At 36.1% G+C, this 23,273-nt stretch overlaps 1 protein-coding gene across 6 annotated transcripts in view; it reads left to right on the top strand.

The window, feature by feature from the left end:
- The window catches only part of LOC114664227 (chromobox protein homolog 3-like), a 105,043-nt gene extending 90,376 nt beyond the window's left edge, over nucleotides 1-14,667 (top strand). For 3 of the 6 annotated variants that reach the window (XM_028818255.2, XM_028818256.2, XM_051935770.1), the window contains 4 exons: nucleotides 8,517-8,659; nucleotides 9,329-9,494; nucleotides 10,744-10,838; nucleotides 13,379-14,667. In XM_028818255.2, coding sequence (XP_028674088.2) covers nucleotides 8,517-8,659; nucleotides 9,329-9,494; nucleotides 10,744-10,838; nucleotides 13,379-13,505 — 531 coding nt within the window. In that variant the 3' untranslated portion in view covers nucleotides 13,506-14,667. Of the gene's footprint in view, nucleotides 1-280; nucleotides 373-1,433; nucleotides 1,503-2,514; nucleotides 2,663-8,516; nucleotides 8,660-9,328; nucleotides 9,495-10,743; nucleotides 10,839-13,378 lie in introns of those variants that run through there. The other 3 variants (XM_028818263.2, XM_028818257.2, XM_028818264.2) reach the window with 3 other exon arrangements.
- The last annotated feature ends 8,606 nt before the right edge of the window (nucleotides 14,668-23,273 follow it).

Below are 23,273 nucleotides of genomic sequence, written 5' to 3'. Positions count from 1 at the left end.
AGTCTTTAATATACTGGGAAGCAAGTTAACTATATATATATATATATATATATATATATATATATATATATATATATTCATCATGAAAATTTGTCTTTCAAGACCTGATTGCTGTATTACAAAAAACAACAAAAGCATGCATTAAAAAAACGATGTTTGAAAGCAATTTGAGTGAAACATTGAGTGAAATGAAATTTGATTTCTTAATTGAACAAATTACACAATTGATGACCAATTAATAACTGCCCTGACCCCCCCCCCCCCTTTTTTTTTTTAAAGAGAGAAATAATGATTTAAGGTTATTCAGGGTGTGCTCTGCTGTGGCTGGTGTCTCTCTACAATCAGGGTTGGAGGAGCTGGATTCAAATCATGGTATGTTTATTGTAAGGGGGAGGTAAAAGAAAAAAGTTAAAACTAAAATAAATAGTTAAAGTAATACCTAGTTGTAGAAATTAAAATCCTTCTTTAGAGATTATAAGCAGGTAAGCAAACTTGTTTCTTTATTTTTATTAAAAGCTGTTGGAAATAATCGCTGTGCTTCTATTGTCTTTGTATGATACATGTGTTAAAAAAAAAAAAAAAAAGCTTTTAAGTGCTTTGGCTTTTTTTTTTTTTTTTTTCCTCAAGCTAACATTTTGTTAAACTTTACTTGATGTATCTTTTAATTAACCCCTAAACTGGAAAGGCTGCAGTTTATGGAGTAAGTACTTTACTAGTAACTTTGCAGGAAAAATGTAATGACTGTGGAATTAATTGATATTTCTCAAGACTGTGACAATAATTCCTAAATTTGTTACTCTAATTATATTTAAGACATGGCGATATAAAGGGAAAAGGAAGTAAGCAGAAATTGACTGGAAGATTCCAAATAGTACCCATTTTGTTTGTGATTTACCCCTTTCCTTGGGTGGTATTTGTAAAACAATGACAGGTCTTGGGTGATGATATAGGCAGAAATGTTTGAGGTGCTATATAGAAATTGTACTTTTTTTTTTTTTTTTTTTTAATCTAGTGTTTGTGACTAAATGCATTTAACAATAGAAAGGGGACATATTACAAAACTATCAAATACCAAATAATTAGTCTTAGAAAACAGTTGATTCCCACTTTCCCGTGGATATTTATCACGTAAAGTAAATAACTTAAAATATTTTAAAGTGTAAGTGAAATACCTTGTTTTAAAAGACCATTTTGGTCTGGTCTTATGTGCAGGGTGACAATTCGGTTCCCAGTTTCCCCATTTACTCTTAATCACTGCCTTATTAGTTAATAAACGCTGGCATGTGCTCAACTGTTTCCATCACAGACTATATCTCTTTTATACACCGTAGATAAACTACGAAACCGCATTATTATTGTCCTCGTTTAATGGAGGCCTAATCTTATATAGAAAGAGAAAAATATTATATGAAATTAAGAGTAATGTTTGATAAAACAGGCAATAAATGGTTACCACTAGGCTTAGCTGTATGGATCTCAATGTTAGCCTTCAGAAGATCCCAGTAGGTTCTCCTTCTCACCTTTTTTTGCCCTTTTTCATTGTACTAGAATTACAAGCAGAAATTGGTCTGTTTTAATTTCTCACTAGAATTTCAAACGTAAATGTATTTGTTGAACGGTATCTGCATTCGCTATTATTGTACATTTTAACCTCTGAAAGAGCAGGTACGCGCAAAAACTATTTATAAGGGTAGTCGTAGTTCGTGTGCGTGTGTGTTTTTGTTTTTTTTTTTCCCCCCTTTAAACCCAACCTTATGTATGCTTCCGAAGTTTTTATAAAGCTCATGTTGTACCGAACTGGATACAAAACTGTAATGATTTCATAAAACTCTGTGTTAAAGCCAAGGATACTCCTATGATTAGTGGAATGTTTTGTAGTTCTGAAAATCCGTTGCTATGGGGTGTCCCGTACGACTCCAGATAAACGCTAACCAACCTCTCCATGAAAGGTGGGGGAATTTTTCTCGTCTTATAGTTTCACACCCTGAAACGTAAATTTTAAATGTGTCGGACTACTTCGTCCTTGTCATAACGCAAGTTTTGGTTTTTCATGTTCTATTTGTTGTGCAATCGTTTGTTGCCTTATTTATTTACGGTTTAAAGTACTCTGTTAATTGCAAGGTACAATTCGATATGCATTACCGTAAAGCCGTTATTTAAACATGAATACTCTTATCAAAGAAAGTAAAATACATGTTCTCAAGAATAATATAGATTACCTTAACTAATAGTTCGACATTTTACATTTTTTTAACCGTTAGCTCATTTTCAAATGTCTGCTAATACGCGCGATGTTCTGCCCTTCGGAGCATACCATTCTTCAGATATAAGCAAAGTCTTTAAAGAGTGTGATAAAGATGCTGGAGCAGTTCCAACAGAGCGTTTAACATTAGATTTTAAGTTCAAGACACGAACGTTTAAAATAAATCTTACGATTAATTAGTTTTATTCGTGCGTGTGTAGAACCATAATATTGGGAATATTCTTTTAGTGTGTTTATCGCGATACTTCATTGTGTCCCGCCCCTTTTGTCTTCGGAACAAGTGTGTAGGCTGTGTAATGTAAGGGAAGGAGGTGGTTGGTTTTGGCGCCAGCGGAATAGAAAAGGGTGAGCTCGGCTCTTGGTATTGTTTAAGAAAAACGCCTCGACTTTTCGTAAAAGGTAATTAAGTATTCCAGAATAAGTAATCGAGTTTTTCATTTTATTTTCAGTAGAAGAGAATAGTCAGTGTAGGGTAACTGGGTAATTTTAATGGTAATCTCGAGGCCGCAAAAAAAGTATGTATTCGCTCGTTGCAGCTTAGTCTTAAAGGCCGCTGTCCGCATGTAGAACTGGGCCATAACTAACTATAAGTTAAATTCGAGAAATTACTTATGAACCGTAAGAAGCCTTTCGGTACTCACCGTGTTGTAAGGATTACCTAGGTGGGCCGCCTCTTGTGTGTAGTGTTTTTTTTTTTTATACTATAATATATATCTCCGCACTCCCGGGTGCATTCCGTAGTAGCGTTTTACAGGCCTGTTCTGCGTGTTCAAAATGCAGGCTGCTCAAGAAACCGTATCCAAATTTCAGAATTGGAATTCACTTTATTGGCCATGTACAATTTGTCTTGGTCGTATTGGTTAACATACAAGGAGAATGTAATATAAAATATTATGCAGCATACAAAGGCAATTCAAATTAATAGATAATAGAAAAAAAATAATGTCCAGGCAGTCTAGTGCGAAGTTCTACGTAGATACTGAGTAGAAGCTCAGACCTGATTAGTAAGAATACCTGCATATGGAGAAAATCTGTGTAGATGACGTGTTTAGCTTTCACTGCACCAAGACGTTTGCCGGAGGGAAGTGTGTGTGTGTGGTTGGATCAGCAATGATCTTTGCAGCCCTCTTCCTTACTCTGGATTCGTATATGACTTAAGTGTGCGCTAAGTTACAGCCTATGATCCTTTCACATACTTTTTATGCGCTGTAGATTAGTCTTGCCTTAACAGAGGGCAACACCAAATCAGATATAAAGAGGAGGTCAGAGTGGACACCGTGAATGGCTATGTAGAATTTGACCGGTATAGCTTAAGGAAGACTGCAATCTCCCTCAGCTGATGCAAAAAACATTCTCTGATGGCTTTCATATTAATGCATGTGATGTTATTGTTTCACTAAAGGTTTTGTGACCGCTCAGTGCCCAGAAACCTAATGATTTCTGTCATCCCAACAGTTGAGTCATTTATAGCAAATGATAGGTGAGCAGTGGAACTGTTTCCTGAAATGTATGGTCATCTTCTGAATCTTTTGGATAAGGTCCCAAATTATTATGGCTGCACCACAATGTCAGATTTTCCACCTCTTGTCCTGTATTGGGCCTGTTAATGTTATGTCATCTGCAAATTTAAGAAGGTGTGACAGACTAATTGGCAGTGGTACAATCATTTGTGTAAATTGAGAAGAGTAGTGTGAAAAAGGGACACATCAGCGGTGCACTAGTACTAAGGGTTAATGGGTCAGATGTGTAAGCCCAACCGCACATATTATCTGTAACAAATTCAGTGGCAGATTGAACTAGGTAGGTTGAACCTACAGTACCTAGTCTCTTATCTGGGAGCTCAGGGATGACTTTATTGAAAGCAGAGCTAAGGGTCCTATAAACCTACTGGTAACTAAAGCTCATACCTAATTTCCGTCATCATCCACAGACTGGTTGGCTCTGTATACAAACTGAAATGGGTCTAGGAAATGTTCTGCAGCATTCTTGATGTAATTCAGGAATATGGTGTTCATTATTACAGAGGGTAAAGCTACAGGTCTGAAGTCCTTTAGGCTTGTGACTTTTTAATTGTTTTTTTTTTTTTTTTTGCTACTGGAATGATGGTGGAGGCCTTGAAGAAGGCAGGAAAGTTCACACTATCCAGAGATTGGTTGAAAATTATCTGCAAATACTGTAGAAAACTGGTCTGCACAATGACGGAGTATGGAGGAAGGGGAAATAAGGTATGGGCCTGCAGCTTTAATATTTATATTCATATTGTGCTTGTTGTTTAAGCTGCAGGTGTTTTTTGCAGTGATGACTGGATGGGGATGCCGAGGAGTGTATGAGTAGTGACAGTGGGACTATCTGATACGATTTCTGTCCAATTCTTTAATGCGACTGATTTAACTGATAGCAAGACTGGGATCAGTGGAACTTTTTTTTTTGTTTCTTGTAGTTCATAACCCGTTTAAGGCCTCTCCAGACTGATGTGCTGTCCAGTCTGCAGGCAATTGTTCCTGCAGCTTCTCTTGTACTTTTCTTTTTGCACCTTTTGGTTCCTTTTTCCAAGGTATACTTGGCTTTCCTGTATTCCTGATGATTGCCACATCTGAAGGTACACCCAATTTGGGTGAAATGTTATTTCACATTCAATTAGCCTGAACCTTCTGATAATTGAGCTAGCAAGATCCCCCACCTTTACTGATACAAACTAGGGTGTTCCATATTCGTACTGCACAGGTGGCTCTACAGTAATTGTAATGGATCAAATGCACAGTGCACTAATTGAGAACAATCTGTCTGGCATGGTTATAACCCCATCTCTTCTTGAACAGTGTCGTCAAGAGAATTGGCTTGGCAAACAAGTTGTGGACGGTGTACAAATTATACTGGTATTTTCTATTCTGTATAAACTTGCATTTATCTTTTTTTTTTTTTTCAGTAAGTCCAAGAAAATTTTCTTGCTGTTTTTTGTTTGGGCTCGTCTTATGGTAGCCAAAATAAATGTGAAAAGATTTTAATCTGTTTATTAGAAAAACCCATAATGAGTTCAACACTCCAAAACATGCCACACGTATGAATGTTAAATTTATTTAATTGGGCATTAGTCAGATATAGGTTGCAACACAGAGCTGTCCTCCTTACAATGAAGACTTCTTTAAATAAAGATGCACCCTCTAATTTATGGTATCGAGTGAGTAAAAGGGTCGTTTTTTATAAAGTGAAAATTTAGTTAGAATAGCAATGCCTGTTAAAATAGTTACGAAACATTTCAAGTTAACCCCAAGTCTTCATTGAAGACTGGAAAACCTAGGCTTGGACTACTCTGGTAAATTTGGTTATTGTGCCATCAAATCATTTTATTTGCCGACAGGTTCGTCCACGTTTGTCAGCGTGGAGTCGGTATGCAGTCCAGTTTGAGTCCACCACCAAAGATCCTACATAAAGAACTTGACTGCACACTACTGGTCTTGCTTAAGCTTTGAGGGTTTTAAGTCAAGTGTGTGTGCTAATTGTGTTTAAATGGACTATGTTCAAGCATTTTTACCATTAATGTTTACTTTGTCATATGGGGTTATAGTTTACCCCGTGTTGACACAAAAAAAACTGTAGCCCTTGGTCTGGGGCAAGGATGCCATAGAGGCATTGTTTTCACTCCGGCTAGGTATTTTGATTTGAAGGCAACATTTGCTGTTCAGTTTCCCAATATGTTACAGTATAAGAGCAAATTAACTAAATTTTTAAGATTTACAAGCTCTTATCTAATTGTTAAACGGCACCATTCTTTTATTTTGTTTGTTGAGTCAGGCATAAATAGCAATTAAATCCACTTGCCTGATACTGTTGGTACCATTTCTGTTCATAAGGTAAAATTCACTAAACATTTGTAAAGGAGATCAGTCCAGTGACAAAACAAATACTTATCAGTTGAGGGTCACAAAGTATGAATGATGTGTTTTTTTGTTTTTTTTTTTTAAATCCAAGAACATTAGAAATATCTGAAAAGGCACATTTGAATTATATGTTTCATTGTGTCCTGTAATTTTAAAATCGGACTCTTGTTGTTGAAGTGTATGTTGTGAAAGAGGCTTATATTTACTACAGCAGTTCACTTTGTTTTTAAAAAAATAAATAAATAAATTTTATTAAAGGTGAAGCAAGCCAATGTACAGAGGGAGAACAACACTACAAATTACATAATCAAATATTGAAGCAAGGGGGATTATCTTTCTGTTATCAAAAACATTAAGTGGAAAGTCAAAACATAGAACCATGAACCTTAAAATAAAGAGAACTCCTCAACAGTAACGCACAGTAGAAACACAAACTCAGTTTTAATTGGGGGGCAAAAAACATAAAGAAGCATTTGCCGTTCCGTCCTTGGTAAACAATAGGCTTGATTTCTTAAGAGCAAACTGTCAACTTTACATCTAAACTTGTTACGTATGTTAGCCTTGTATCTTCTTGATGAACATGAACATTTCTTATTTGAATTGTGGCTTGAAAGAAAATTCTTTTATGGCATGTTTATTATAGGTAATTCTTGTATAGGTTTTATTACTTGTCACTGAACAAAGCCTACAGAATTTTTTTTTTTTTTTTTTTTTTTAATTTTTTTTTTGATTGCTATTAGCTGTGGTCTGCAGTTTAATTATAAATTTGAATATAGAACATCAATGAGAGAATCTCTAAATTGGGGGGGGGGGGAGATAAACATTTAAAAGTGAGAATAGTAGACACAACTATTTAAAAGTTTATCTACTCAATCTTTAAACTGCCCCATGCCGAGACATTTTCATCCCCCATGTGTTTAATTTTTGAAACTGGGGATACCCTTTAAATTTTATTTAAAGACTGGTAACATGTTTTTTATAAACATTTGGCAGCATTGTGTTTTCTGTTGGAGGCAATTTAATTGCTTTGTGGATCAAAGATTATCCTATGAAAGAAAAACCAAATGGTCAAAGTAGAGCTGCCACAATACCAGAATATTTGCATTCAGCACCAATGAAATTTTATATATACTTATTCAATAAAATGGTAAAAACAGAAATTCCATTCAACTACTCTTTATTAAAAGTTCCTCCACTATTCAAGTGAACATTATTGTGCCCTTTTCTGTGTTGGTTATAACAGTAACCATATCTTTAAAACTCCTGATGCACTCATTAAGTAGTTTATCTATACTTAAACTGTTAGTTAAGTAAACTAGTATTGTCATTCATAAATAGCAATTTAAAAATGCAGGGTATGAAATATATGTGCGATAGACATTAAGGATTCCCCCAGTGCAAGGGGTGTGGTGGTGGGGCATTTATAATCTTCAGGGATTTTGGGTATAGATTTTATAAAGCACTAGCTGTCCCCTGCGGCTCCACCCGCGTAGGTAGTGAAACAGAACAAACTTGAAAAATTGATAAACTTTTATCGCTAGCAAAGCAGAGGGAAGGAATGCTCCGACACATGGCCAGAGGTAGACTGACTCGAATGGAGGCTGGCATGTGAGTGAGGAAGGCCCCGCCCAGCTCCCCACTCCTGAGGTCACACCTGCCCCGCCCCCAGCCTGTCTCAGATTAGCGCAAATAAATCACGCCTGCAAGTAAACTATGATAGTGCAAAATCAACAATGTTCAGGCAAATTTATAGGGCTGGGGGGACAGATCTAAATCCATTAAGTAGTTCTTTCATGAAAAACGGATGGACATTGGATATTATAGATACTAGTTTGCTTCGCTCACCAACCCCCTTGGCTTGCACTTCGTGTGTCTGCCGCTCGCGTATGTGGATTTCACTTTCACCAAAGAACAAATCTTTTAATTCTCGCAGATATGCCGCTTCATTGGGAAGAAACACTACTTTTCCCTGATGGCAACACGAATTAGACTATGTACAAGTCTCTCTAACTTAAAAGTTTAAATCTCTTTTCGCTGTTCGTTATTTCACTGAGTAATTTACATTTGTTTTCGCTAATGCAATCTTTACTATCTCTCTTTTTGAGACTTCTGGTACTTTCATTATCTCTCTAACCTGCTCTGCAAATGTATTGCGCCAAAGTTTTTCAATTCTTTATGACGTTCTACTTTGTCATTTACTCTTTTATTTCCATGTGTCTTGTGACAACATAGGTGATTGTCAAAAATAAGAATGTCAGTGTTTGTCTTTGCCAATAGCCAATTATCTCTTATAAACAAACACTTTGCTTCTGCAGTCATCTGTTGAGTGTGTGGTCCTTTTACATATTTATTAATTTTAAGAAGTTTATTTACAGAACACAATGGGAAAGAAGCAGAATGGCAAGAGCAAAAAGGCAGAGGAAGCTGAGCCTGAAGAATTTGTTGTTGAAAAAGTTATTGACAGAAGAGTTGTGAATGGCAAAGTTGAATACTATCTGAAGTGGAAGGGCTTTACAGAGTAAGTATTTATTAAACTACAGTTCAAAGACATGATGGTTTTGTGAATTGGCATTTATAAATTGGCCCATCTGTGTGCAAACCCTGTGACGGGACTTGGCATCCTGTCCACCTTCTCCATGCTGACATAGCTTCCTGCAGCACTTCTCTGGGTAAGCAGGTTGACAAAATTGATACATACTATTGGAAACTTTTAAGCTGGATAGCCAGGGGACCTTGTGTTAAATCACAGGCTGCATGCTAATTTTTAAGGTGATAGGGACAGGGAATATTGGCATTGTCAATTTTATACTGTGCTGTGATTTTAAGGTAACTATTGCAAAACGGTTTAAAGTTATTTTCCTAGTTTATGAATTTTATTTAAAGCTGATTGTTCGAATGAGCACTATGAAAGTTGTAGAGGATATATCCATGTTCTCTTAAGCAAGTAGCTAGTTTTCCCTGTACCTCCAGCTAGGTTCAGTAACTTGAAAAGAAATGAGGACTGCAGCATAGTGTCCCCTGCCAAGGCTATCTAACTACACTATTGAGCTTAAATTGTCTAACTGTACATTTTAAATTTTATCTTTAGGGTACATTTATTTTAGAGCCTCCACTAATAACTTGTTGGATTTATCAGTTTGCAAGAGTGCTGTCTAGATTGTTGATAGATCTTCTACCTTCTCTGCAGTGCTGACAATACATGGGAACCAGAAGAAAACTTGGACTGTCCTGACTTAATAGAAACTTTTCTTAACTCTCAAAAAACTACAGTTGAAAAACCAGATTCAAACAAAAGGAAACTACAGTCGGAAAGTGAATCTGATGATGGCAAGGCAAAGAAGAAAAAAGAATCTGTAAGTGCCATTAAAGGCTCACTTGGCGCTTTTTTTTTTTTTTTTTTTTTTTTTTAAATAACCACTTAAGTGTTAAATTGAACACTTTTTCACTTGTGCTCATTCAAGTATGGTTTGTAGCAGTGGAAATCTGTAATTTGCCCTGTGTATTCCCATAATGCATTGAACTTTTAACCCATCCAGAGTGTTCTTGCCTTACACTTGTATAGCTATGGTACCTCTGACCACCCAGTTTGTGGTGGTTTTTCTTCTAAGCCCATTTTACTTTTATAATGTAAGGTGCTGTCACTTTTCAGTGCTCAACTACATTAAGTTCCAGCTGTACTCCACAGTGTGTATTTTGTATGTCAGGGCTTATTTGCAGCCCAACAAAAGCACACAGCAGTCTCATGTAACAATATGTTGACTTGCTAGTCTGTCTTGCTAAAAATTTGGAAGTTACAAAGACATACTAGTTTATTTACATAAAGTAACATATACTGTTTGTATTTATACAAACCCCATAAGTCTTTTTCTTTAATGAAAAAATAAACAAACATGTTTGAATATTTTTGAATCTGGTTTACAAAAGGTTGCAATAATTTAATCAAGTAACATTTAATGACATTTGTAATATTTAATTGTACTATGTTTGGTTTTTACCAGTGTAGTAATGTTCACCAGATTTAAGCTTCTTTACTTTTTATTTTCAGAACTTTAGTCTTTTGCAAAAGTTTACACTACATGAAATAGTTAGAATTTTCAACCATTAAAATGTATTTTCATCAATGTTAAGATTTTAATGCATACAGAATTGCAATTTATACATAACTGCATTATATACTGTATTGGGTATTTAAATGGAATTTTAAATTTCTATAATTTCAAGCTTCAATACTATACTTTGGTATTGTGACAATCCTAGTTTGAACTATGTTTATAATTGCCTGAGAACTGATTTATAGCTGCTTCTACTCACTAGATATTACAAGTAACTGATTTGTGCTCTCATTAATTGAATATGAGGCATAGGCCTTTATAAAGGTACTGGCAGCTACAAAGTATTTATTAAACAACATAGTGCAGCTTGCAGATTTATGAAGTGGAGGCTTAACCTTTTTGAGGTACAGGGTTTGAGTCTGCCACACTGAAATGAAATTTTGCTGTCACTCTGTGGCAGTTGTCAAGTTGATTAGCTGCTTTATAAACTGATGTGAGAAGATCTGTATTCTTAATCTGGCAGTTTTAAATTAATACATTGTCGTTGCAGGTTGATAAACCCCGTGGTTTTGCTCGAAACCTTGAACCAGAACGCATCATTGGTGCAACGGATAGCAGTGGGGAGCTAATGTTTTTGATGAAGTGGTGAGCTTTGTGCATGTTTTCATTACTTAGTAGTAATATTCAAAGTTTGTTTGAATATGGTGACATGCTGAATATTTATTTTTACAAAACATTGTACTTTTTCATTTAAACATTTTCAGTTTACAATGTTTTCATAATTAACTATAAAAAAACCTAGTATAAAACCTTTTGTAGCAAAGGTTGCTTGCTTGCAACCTCTTGGCTTACAATTGGTAAGGATGGGCAGATTGCTTCCACAGTAATCGATACTTCAATACTCAAACTGTACTCATTTTGGTATAGAGTACCATTAAAAAAAAATCTTGTTCCTGTAAGATACAGTGGCAATGTCTTTGAAGGGGCATAGAATGCATTAACACACTTTCCGCTCTCACGTACTGACTTGAGCAGGGTGACACGTTGTGAAATAAGAGTCTCGTAAACTTGCATCCTTTGCACAAGCAGACTGCAACAATGGCACCCGAAAGCATAGTGTTGTATGCTGCTACTTTCTTACAGAAGGAAAAGATTACAACTGCCTGATGCAGAATCTGTGAGAATGAAGAGTACAGTGGCAAAACAAGCAGCCCATTTAAACATTTTATAAAGCACATGTGGTGACCAACAGAAGTTAAACTCCCCTGCAACGTCCCTTACCTGACACTAATTGTAGCTAAATTGCCACAAAGAGGCACGAGACGACATCCAGGTAAGTGCTGCTAGCAGGATTATGTAGATGGGGGTTTACTAAAGTCTTTTTAGTTGAGTTTAACATTTTACTTCTCATTAATACTTAAACATAAAGCCCATTATTAGCATAATGGAAGACACAATAGTGTAAACCATAATTGTCGGAGCATTTTGTCCTAGGTTCTTCGTTTTATTTTTTCTTCTAAATAAAATGGATACAGTATAACCAATATACATAATGTTAAATCATCTTAACACTATGCAGAATACTTAATAGCTGCCCCTAATCTGAAGATAATCTTTCACTGAAATTAGTTGTTTCCAAAAAAGCGCCCGAGTAAATTTTTAATAAACCTATTTTGCAAGTTTAGTGGATTTAAAACATACTTTTATTGCATTAGTAACAGTATCTAGTATAATTCTACTTTTAATTATATATTGTTAAAATTGTATTGTGTTCCTGTCATTGTCAATCCACCTAACTTGCATGACTTTGGATTATGTTAAATTGGCCTTTTGTTTCTGCCTTGCACCTACAGAGGCAAAATAGCTTTAAGGGTAAAAACATCAACACTACATTTAATTAAGCTTCAGATTTGTATTTAGAAAAAAAAATAAAGCGAATATGACAATTTTTTCTTGATAAAACAGAAGGGCAGAATATAATAGAAAATGCAAATGTGGAAATATTTTCATTGTAAATGTTGGGGTGTTTAAGTTTTAAGTACTTTCTTGAAGTGATTGCCTGTTTTACATGTATTAAATAACCAAATCATTATGAAAATAGTTCATAGTATCTTTGTATGTTCATTCTGGGCAGCATGGTGGTGCAGTGGTAATGCTGCTGTCTCACAGTAAAGATACTGAAGTGAGGCTCCCAGATACTCCCTGCGTGAAGTTTGCATGTTCTCCCTGTGCCCAAGTTTCCTCCCACTGTCCAAAGACATGCAGGTTAGGTGAACTGGCAAAGCTAAATTGGCTGTAGTGTGTGTTTGGTGTCTTTAACTTGCATTGGATGGGCACCTTGTCCAGGGTTTGCTTTAGCCTTCTGCCCTGTGGCATCTTGGATAGCCTCTGGCACCGCTCTGATCTGGAGTAAGCGGGTCACAAAATGATGACATGTTCATTCAATTTTATATTTTGTAATTTGTTATGGTGGTCTTAATACTCTGTTGGGATATTTTAATTTAAATACAGATTGACCCATTAACTATTACCCATTCTAAAACACTCATTTCAAAACAAAATTCCTGTATTCGTTAAAATACTTCGTATTGGTATCAAACCATAAAACACTTGTTTCAGTATCCAAATTTAAAAAGTTATTGTATTGCCCATTCCTAACAATTGGAAGAATTTTTATTCTAGTTCCTAATTTGTGAGTGTTTTTAATTCCACCATGCTTGGCCCTATTGAAATGCTTAGTATTTTATCTAGTTCCATCTTTCATGTGCACCTAAATGAAAAACGTTGCCTTCCTTCCAAGGTACATGTTCATAGGGGTTTTGAATTTTCTTGTTTAGGAAGAATCCCAACCTCCCAAAACCTATGCATTATTATAGTACCCACAGGAGGCATGGTCATGTCCCTGCTATCAGTGTTGTATGATGGGTAAAGCCCTGTAAACCCTCAAACAAAAATATCACTTGATTTCTCGGAGTGTGTTCTGCTTAAATGCCTCTACTGAAAATGACAGAGGGCTGGATGGAAAGCATCATATAAGAGTTGATGTGTGATAATCTGTAATTGCGGCAGAAAAATGAGTAGTCGTCAATTAGTCGGGTTGTTTTGCTTATCACTGACTTTTTTTTTTTTTTTTTTTTTTTTTCTCTCTCTCTCCACCCCACCCCTTGTTCAAATCTGTAATGCAGGAAAGAATCTGATGAAGCTGATTTGGTGCCAGCAAAAGAAGCAAATGTGAAGTGCCCTCAAATTGTAATTGCTTTTTATGAAGAGAGACTTACTTGGCATTCCTGTCCAGAGGATGAACAGCAGTAAATGTTTTATTAAATGGAAATCTTAAGGGAATATTTTTAAACCCCTAATTCAAGCTTTTTAATAGACAGTATTACTTGAAATTGCATAGCACTGGAAACAGCCAGTTTGGTCTGCAGTTTGCTCTGATTTAAAGTCTCAGGGTTTTCTTACTAGAGCAGACCGTGACTAAGGTATACCATTAGTGAGTGATGGACATGACCAGTTTTACTATATGGTATCTTTTTTCCTTTTTGGCTCTTCCCCTTCCTAAGATCTGATTTCTAGTAATTTCATGTTAGTTAGTCCTTACAAAAGCTCGGACGTTTTATGGTCTGCATTCATAAAGCAGAGTTTAGACCTGTGGTTTTGATTGATGTTTTGCCTTAAAGCTCATGTTTAATTTTTCTCAACACGCCCTGAAGTCCTTTTAATCATTTTTGTGTTTTTGTAAATATTTTTGAACAGTTAAATTTCTGTGCTTGTTTAATTCCATCATTTCCATTTGGTGGGGAGAATTGCAATGTTCATCAAATGCCTGCATAACAGAGGCATTAAAATTAGTAACTGTTCTTGTTTGTATCTTAATGATCCAAGTTGAGGGGTGGAGGTTTTGACTAGAAGCAAATTCTGTTTAGAATCCAGGCAGTCATTTAAGGCTTTGTTTTAGTTAAGCTTCAGGTAGCCAAAGCTGAGGAAACGGTGTATATCAGCTATAAAATGTACTACTGAATTCCATATGCATACTACAGCAGCTCCTGTAACTAAAGTGCTTGTTAGTTAATTGGCTTACTTCCTTCATTTTTTTGAAGACTATATATACCTACTGTGCAAACTGAAAATCTAAATAATGCATATAATGAGCTGGTGGGTGTGACTACATTTCCCTGGCTCAAAATTGAATACATTTTTCTCTCCTCACCTGACAACTTTTTACATAAAAACATTTCTTTGGTAATGAAAGCTACTGTTGCTACTACACTTCAGTTCATTCAAACTAATGTAACGTCCTGGTTACCTATTAAGTATGTTTACAATAAACTAAAAAGAACTGCCTTTTGTTACAAGCAGAATATCTTGATGCTGAAACATGTTTTGTATGCATTTGTGCAAAGAACTAAACACGTTGGGAAGTGACTGTACCTAATAAATACCAAAATTATGACATGCTGTCATCTACCCCAGATATCCGAAGCTGTATTTGGTTATTTTTTTATGTAAAAATGCATTTCCTTAAGTCTCTAATAATAACTACATCAAGATGAAAGCCTGGCTTAACAAATGAAATTCTGCCTCAGTTAATGTTTCACCATCCAGCTCTGCAGTTCTGAGGCAAATATGAGATTTATTGAAACTTAACCAGATGTTTTCAGAATTGTTAAAGAATGGAAATATTTAACTTAATACAGTATTAGTTTAAAAAACGAAACATGTTCAAGCAGTGGAAAAATTATGTACTTTTAACACTATATTGTCAACATCTGCCTTCCTTCTATTTAGCATTTTCAGCCTAGCTGTTGAAATCTTTGAAAAGCTGAAGCACTGGGGTTTTGTTTTTAATAGTGTAATATTTGGACACAAACTTTATCTTGGTTTTGGGACAGAGGGTTTGGGTGTTTTTAAAAGTACAGTAGCTGCTAAAAAGCACAGTTAACTACTGTTCAGCTGTTTCTCCACTCAGTTTAGTAAGATTTTACTGTTGATGCAGAGATATCTCTACCTGTTATGCTGACCAATAACTTTTGATGGGAATGCCTTTTAATGTTAGATTAACCACTTAATGGACTAGATTACACCTCACTGGTATGTACTGCTTGTTGTGGGGGAGCAAGTTCATAACAATTGAAAGAAACTAATAGTTCCGGAACAGTGAGGAAAAATTCTTGGTTTTCCATTTAATGCCAAATCTGTGGTGTAGCAGTATAACAATATATAACACCATATTAATGTATAACAGAAGAATAAAACATTCCAGCGTACCATCCCTACTGTATAGAACTGTCTAAAATTTGAAAGAATGTCACATATTAGAAAGTTGTGGGAAAGAAAACAATTACTCCGTGTAATTTATACATTTATATGTATCCATTTCAGAATTGCTACATTTATGACATAACAGCAACCAAATGCTTACATTTACTTTTAAAGTCTTCCTGTATTCATTCAAGTAAATTTTGGTTAACCTGCAAATTTTAAATCCAAATATTTGGCTCTGGGGATGATTTTCAACGTCAGATGTGTTGCTGCATTTTTATGACGGTCTCGCTGTCCATGCAAAATCCTGTTTGTGTAAGTAATCTGTTTAAATCTGTATATAATTTCCTATCCCTTTCAGATCTCCCATTAGCTAGCTAGGTATTCTATTTTTAATGTGCATGGTCTTGGTTAAATTTTGAACTTTTATTGGCAGCTCTAGTATGCATAACATTCCACATGTAGCTTTTGCAAAACCTATATGAATAAAAAAGTGCTGCAGAATACAATTGGAGGAGGCCAGGAGGTTCTTTCATTTTCTGGCACAGAAGTATCTAGTTCAGAACTATTCCGCAGTGTGACCTAGAGGTTCTGGAATTTTGACTAGGCTAATGGGAACCAGGGGTGAAGGGGGGGTGTGTGCCGTTTTTTTGTTTATATATAAATTGAAAGAACATCCAGAAGTCCAGTTCATTGTATAGGTTTGCTGCATCATTTGGCCTTGTTTAAATGTATTGTTCATAACTTAATAAATTGTGTGTGCATTGAAACCAGAGTGGGAACATGGCCTAGGACTGCTTTTTAACCCACATACTCTAGATTGATAAATTACTATAAAAGTACATTGAGTGTTTAATAGATGGTAAAAAGTAGTCATTGAATATAAAGTTTTGCTATGTGTTTTACAATTTTCAGCTAATACTGTATCTCTACAAAAGCCCTTTTGACCCTTTTTAAGTTGTCTGTCCACGGATTCATAGTAATGTTATGACAATTTTGAAAAACAATAAGTATGTTGAATGACCGGTTCAATTAAAATTACCTTCACCCAAAAAATGTACATATAGATGGTTGTCAAGTGTGCAAATGTCTGGTCCCAGTCTGTGTCTGGGAACAAGACTTCATTCATGGAGAAAAGGTTTTATATTCCACTTGCACTGTTGTATTCTATTTATTCAGCCTCAAGTATCTAATATGAGTAGCAGTAGCCCTTGCACCCTAGGAACCAAGTTACCTGAACTATTTATAACATTTCCGTAATTTACCACTCTGATGCAGATCTTTCTGATCATAAAATAGACGAGAAGAATTAATAATTAATTGCAGAATTTTGGCACTTGAGGGTTCCTCTAGAGTGCCTCTTTCTGTGCAGATTCGTTTAAGTCAAAACATGCAAGATTGTCATCTCGTAACGGGCTTAAGTTTTGAGTTTGATGTATACATTTTTTTTTTTTCTTTCTATCCAGTTGTTTTAGCCATAAACGGTCTTAAAGAAACTGACACAGGCACACCCAACATCAAGATATAAATGTTTTGTTTATCGGGGACCCTAAAACGTCAAGTTATGTCAAATGGGAGATTGAAATTTTTGAGTCTAAAGCTTTCACTTTTTCCCCATATATGATAGGTTATGATGGGGGGGGAAATTGCTTAAAAATAATTTTCCCCATCTTGCTTGTAATGACGGCAAAAAGCTTTTTAAATTTTGTTTCCATAGAGAATAGAATTATGTACTTACTGATTCAGTAGGTCTTAATGGAAACTTACCTTGAACTACAACAAACATACCAAACTGAGAATTTTTTTTAAAATGCACAATCTGAATGTTAGATACCTATTCATATCCTGACAACCTTCCAAATGCATGTATTTTGGATAAAATATACAACTTTGGGGTGGGGGGCTTGAAACAGTCATACAAGAAAGGGTAGCATGTTTAAATGGTATGGACTCTGCAATGGATCAACACTCCGTACCCAGGTAAATTCTGTCCCCAGCCTGATTTGGGTTAAGGACCTTGCAGAAGGTTGTTTATTTACAGGCATTATGTTGTCTGCTTCTACTGTACTCCCTGTGTATCAGAAGATGCATGTATTTTAAATATAACATACAGGCACCAACTATTGAAATTAAGAGTACAGAAGAGGGAAATGTTTATGAATTTCTTGTCAATGAATGACAAGTACAGAAAACTGGTAGCTTGGGTGTCTCCATTAATAACATGATGGACTGCTCTTGGCAATGCAGAGCAGATTTTTTTTTTTATTCCCCCCTCCCCTTTTTTTAAGATACTGTAATCCTTTTATCTTGTGTCTAAAGTGGTGGGTATTTTTTAAAGTTGTTTATACATCAAGTAATTAGGATAAGAAGCTGTTCTAATTGATAAATATGAGTAGTGGCATTCTTTACATACTCTAAGCCAGCCTGTGTGTTAGGTTGGAAACATCCGTTCAAGAGATGCCTGCCAAAACAACAAGCTGATTAAGAAGGCAAGCTCAGTTATGGACTTGCTCTTGCCCTTCTGGAGGTTGTAGTGGATGACTGAAGACAAAACTAATGAACAGTGCTTCTCTCTCTGACACACTAAAATTGAGTACTTTCAGTCAACAAAGTATTCAGCAGATACCGTATGTCAAATGCAACTGGGTCAATTTTCTACTAATGGCAATATGCGTAATCCTTCACTGTGAATATTAATGCTCTTTATCTTTTGTCAGGTCTGCTTTTTTTCCTTTAAGACATTATGATGTGTATTTGATTGGAAGGTGGTTTGTTTATTTTATCAAACTCTAAAAAGTCAAATTTCTTCCTAGAGAGAAATGGGGGGGGGGGGGGGTTGGTTTTTTTTTGTTTTTGTTTTTTTTAAAGATCATTTTTAATATCAATTTGAAATTTCTTACTAATTTTTAAAATATTTGTGAAGCTAATATTTGAACTTTATTTTTATTGGCTGTCCAAATATATACTATACACATAGGTCTGCATGGGAAAAATAGTTATGCCAGGATCTGCATTTTTAATAACAATACAAATTAGTAATTATAAAGCAGTTACTGTGCTAATCCAGCATATTGTCTACTTATTTGACCCTGAACACTCTTGCTGTAATGCAGGTTTATGAAGGTGCAAGAATAACGTGATGCCATTAAGCAGGGCACAATAATGCCCATTCCTACATTTGGGCATACTGCTCCAGTATAGAAGTAATAATCGAGGCAGATAGTTTTAGTATGGGGAATGAATCTAGCAGTTAGTATAAGCTCCATGGTTGGACCAGGTTCAGATATTTTAAATGCACTTATTATGCTGCTTTAAAGTCACAGCTCTAACATAAGTCCATTATGATGCAAGTGCTTTTATACTTTGCTTTTATACTATGCTTTGGTTGCATTAAAGAATCTTTTACAATTCAAATCCACAATCTGACCCTGCTTGGAGACGCATGATAAAATTTGATAGAAATGAACACAGTCGTTAGCTGAGGTACTCTTGTTGCTGTATGTTTTAGGTGCTGTCACAAGCCTCCAGAGGTTTGGAGGCTGGAAGCTTATGGAGGACTACAATTCAGAACTCCTTGGGTTGAACAAGTCGGCATCTGTGGTGTAACAGTGGGTTCAGTGATTGTGGGGTCCTAATGACAGTTTTATTTATATATAAAAATAAATGTAATACATTTTTAGGTGAACTAAACGTGGAGAAAATGTAATAAACAACTAATGTAAATTACTAATTAAAACCTGAACTACAAGAAGTATAGTCCTATGAAAAAGTACTGTCAACTTTTTGACCATGCCTCCATGCAAAATTCCTTCAGGTGCAAGGTGGTGGTGAGTTTTCTTTCATGTACTGCACTTTCAAATCCACCAAAATGTTAGAATGGGATTCAAATCAGGGCCTTGACTAGGCTAGTCCTTCATTTCAAGACATTCCTTGTTGGATTTGCTAATGTGCTTTATCATTATATTGAATGATCCATTTCTGTGTCATTGTGCAACTTTTGGACAGATGACCTCACATTGTCCTAAACCACAATTTGATGATGCAGAATTCATAGTTGACTTGATGACTGCAACCTGCCCCAGCCCATAATTTTTCCACCATGATGCTTCACGGTTTGTATAAGGTTCTCCTGAAGTAATGTCTTTGACTTACTTTGACAAACATGTCCACTGTTACTGTGGCCAAACAAAACTACTCACTGATTCATCTGGCCAAAGCACATTATTTCAGAAGACGTGTTCAGCTCCAAGCTGGTCTTGCTCCGTTGTTTTTGGACAGCAAATACTTTCTGGGCATGCATCATATGCAGATCAAAAAGGAGTTCTCTTTTGTTCTTGGCATGATGGCACCACAAAGGTAAATAGCAAAGGGGCCACCAGACCCTGGATGTCTATGGTTGTAATACGAAATGTTCTAAATGCATACTCCCTAAAGAGGTTCTTATCTTTGGCACTTGATCTGGAATGCCTGATTATAATTTTATGGATTTGAAGTGGTGTTAAAGGTAGGGGTGTATTTACTTTTTCACATGACAAATCTGCATATTTCATTTAGATTATGAGAATGAATACAGTCAATTTTTTGTGGCAGTTGTTTATACAGTAGTGTATATCACTTTAATCTGTAGGCACTGTTTCCATGAAGAGCTACCGTTTGCCTGTTCAAATATGTTGAAAAAGTCAACAATTTCCATGGGGTGTACTTACTTTTTCCACATGACTTCTATATATGTGTGTATGAGCACCATGATAAAGAATTTGCCCCTTCCTGATTTCCTCTGTTTTTGCTTATTTATAACACTTGTTTCTGATCGCCAAACAACTGTAGTATAATGTAAAAGACAACCTGAGTAAACACAATACTTAAATACATAGTTTTTAAATAAGCAATTGACTTCCATCCATCCACCCATTATCCAACCCACTATATCCTAACTACAGGGTAACGGGGGTCTGCAGAAGCCAATCCCAGGTGCAAGGCAGGAAACAAACCCCGGGCAGGGCGCCAGCCCACTGCAGAAGCAATTGACTAATCAAAGGAAAATAGTTCACCAACACCTATCTCAGCCATGTGAAAAAGGAATGACCTCCTTAGTCAGTCACTCAATAAACCAATGAACCAAATTTAAATCTATTATAAAAAAAAAATCCTGGAAGGACACGAGATGTGATTTTCTCAGAGACACTTTAACATCCCGTGAGACAAGGCTGTGAGTCAAAAGGACAGCTGCTGTACAGGCTTTTAAATGTTCGAATCACTGTTCGATTGGCGAGTGAAGCAAGCAGGGGGCAAAGCCACCTAGTAACATATTAGACCAGGCAGACCCAAGGTTGGCTGCTGCCAGTCTTATTAAATCTAGACACCACTTAAAATACCACCTTTCCACCAATGTGATGTTGGCTAAAAGCTCTCAACAAGTAGCACACCATACCTTGATGAAAAGCAATTCCACAAGACCTGAGAAAGAAAGTTACTGAAATATTTCAGTCAGAAAAGGATTACAAAGAAATCTCTAAAATTCTGTGACTCCGGCGAACCACCGAGAGAGCCATGATCTCAAAATGAAAACAATTTTGAATTGTAAATGTGGCCAACCTAGGAAGATTACTCCAAGAGCGCATAGAAAACACATATGGGAAATCACATAAGAACCCAGATGAACTTCTAAAAAAATGGCAGGCTTTTCTCAGCTCAGTTGATGTCATTGTTCCTGGTTCCACCATTAGAAAGATGCTGGGGAAAATATGGTATCCATGGGAGAGATGCAAAGTGAAAACCACTGCCAAATAAGAGGAACATAAAGGCTTGTATAACATTTGCCAAAAAACACCTTATCTCCAAAACTTTTTCGATAATGTTCTGTGGACAATGAGTCAAAAGTGGGACTTGCTGGAAGAAATGGACTGTCTCGTACACCTGGAGTGAAGCTAACATATTTTTCCACAATAAGTACATGATGCCCACAGTCAAAGATGGTGGTAGTATGATAGTGTGGAAATGCTTTGCTGCTTCAGGGCCTGACTGATTTGCTATAATTGAGAGAAATGTGAACTTAGATCTCTACCAGAAACTACCGAAAGAGAACATCCACAATTGGGTTATGCAGCAGAACAACAATCTGAAGCACAAGTGCAAGACCACCTCTGAATGGTTGAAAAAAACAAAAATTAAGGTTTTGGAGTGGCTTAGTCAGAGGTATTGTAGTATGAACATAAATGGGCAATTCATAGTTGAAACTCCTCCAATGTGGCTAAATTAAAACAATTCTGTACAAAAGAGTGGGCCAAAATTGGTCCACAGTGATGCCAAAGAGTGATCTCCTGTTACCAGGAGCATTTGAGTGAAGTTGTTGCTGCTAAAGAAGGCACAATCAACTATTAAGTTTATGGGGTTATTAAGTTTATTAAGTTTAGGTGCTGGTGAACAATTTTCCTTCAAAAAAATCAAATGATCCCTTTAAAACTGTACTGTGTCTAATCAAATTGTCTTTAGTATTATATTGAATTTGTTTGAGGATTACAAACAAGTATTACGAATAAACAAAAAGAGAGGGAATCAATTTCATGGTTCTTCTCTCTGTATATGTGTATATATATATATATATATATATATATATATATATATATATATATATATATGTATATATATATATGTGTGTATAAATAATATTTTAAAACATGTTATATGCAAGTAATACTTGCGCAAAGGACAGGACACGGTATCACATTTAATATTGCTTGAACTTCATGACTGCCTGCAATGAGCAATCCTGGCTTTGGAGGGCTCCATAGTGACAGAGGTTTGGTTGATCCACTTGCATAACTGAATGTCATTTGGATTACTTCTGTTTTGTCTTACAAACTAATGTGATCTGTATATGACTGTGTTTACTGAGACTTAGTGCTAGAATGCATAGGAGTGTAATAAGTAGCAAATAACAAGGACAATTGACTAAAATTGTGCCAATATTTTATCTGTGCGTACTTCATTACATAGTTGATTGCAATGAAGGGTTGCAGGTGGCACGATGGTGCAGTTGTAGCGCTGCTGCCTCTGCAGTGAGGAGACCAGGGTTTGCATTCTCCCTGTGTGCAGTCTGCATGTTCTCCCCATGTCTGTCTGCATTACCTCGCACAGTCCAAAGAACAGCAGTTTAGGTGAACTGGCAATTCTAAATTGGTCCTGGTGTGTCTGTGGGTTTTCGCCATGTGATGGACTGGCACCCTGTCCAGTGTTTATTCCTGCCTTGCGCTATATGCTAACTGGGATAGGCTCCAGCAGATCCCCGCGACCCTGTTCAGAACTAAGGGGGTTAGAAAATGACCGACTGACAATAAAGTGTTTCTGAACTAAAAAAGTAAACAATTTTTGACATAACTGTACAACGTACAATAAGTATTATATACAATTTAAAGGCTTGTCCCATAGGCTATTGGAGCGCACACTCTCTCCGGCGATGAAAACTCATAAGCATAGCAGACACACAAGCAACAGAAGAGCTCATTTAGCTCTGCGGGCCAGTTGTCCAACTATAGCCCTAACACAATGGGTTTAATGTCCGCTACAACGGCATTTGTTGAGAAACAAGTTTACCTATGTCTGCACCAGCAGCATTTACATACGCTCGATTCAGAATACGTAGCTTGCATATATACATTTAAAACAACAGAGCGAACTGATTTTAAATAGAAACGCAAAAATCTGCCATTGTTGTTTTAAAACTCCTCCTTGACCTTTAACCTATAAAAGGACTTCCTTCCTTCCGTCCTTAGCATGTCGCCATTTTTAATTACCTCAGTTAAAGCAGCAATAGAAAAG

Source organism: Erpetoichthys calabaricus, chromosome 13, assembly GCF_900747795.2.
Source record: "Erpetoichthys calabaricus chromosome 13, fErpCal1.3, whole genome shotgun sequence".
NCBI classification, from domain to species: Eukaryota; Metazoa; Chordata; class Cladistia; order Polypteriformes; family Polypteridae; genus Erpetoichthys; species Erpetoichthys calabaricus.
Note: the sequence above shows the minus strand (reverse complement) of the source record. Positions and strands in the feature narration are given on the sequence as shown.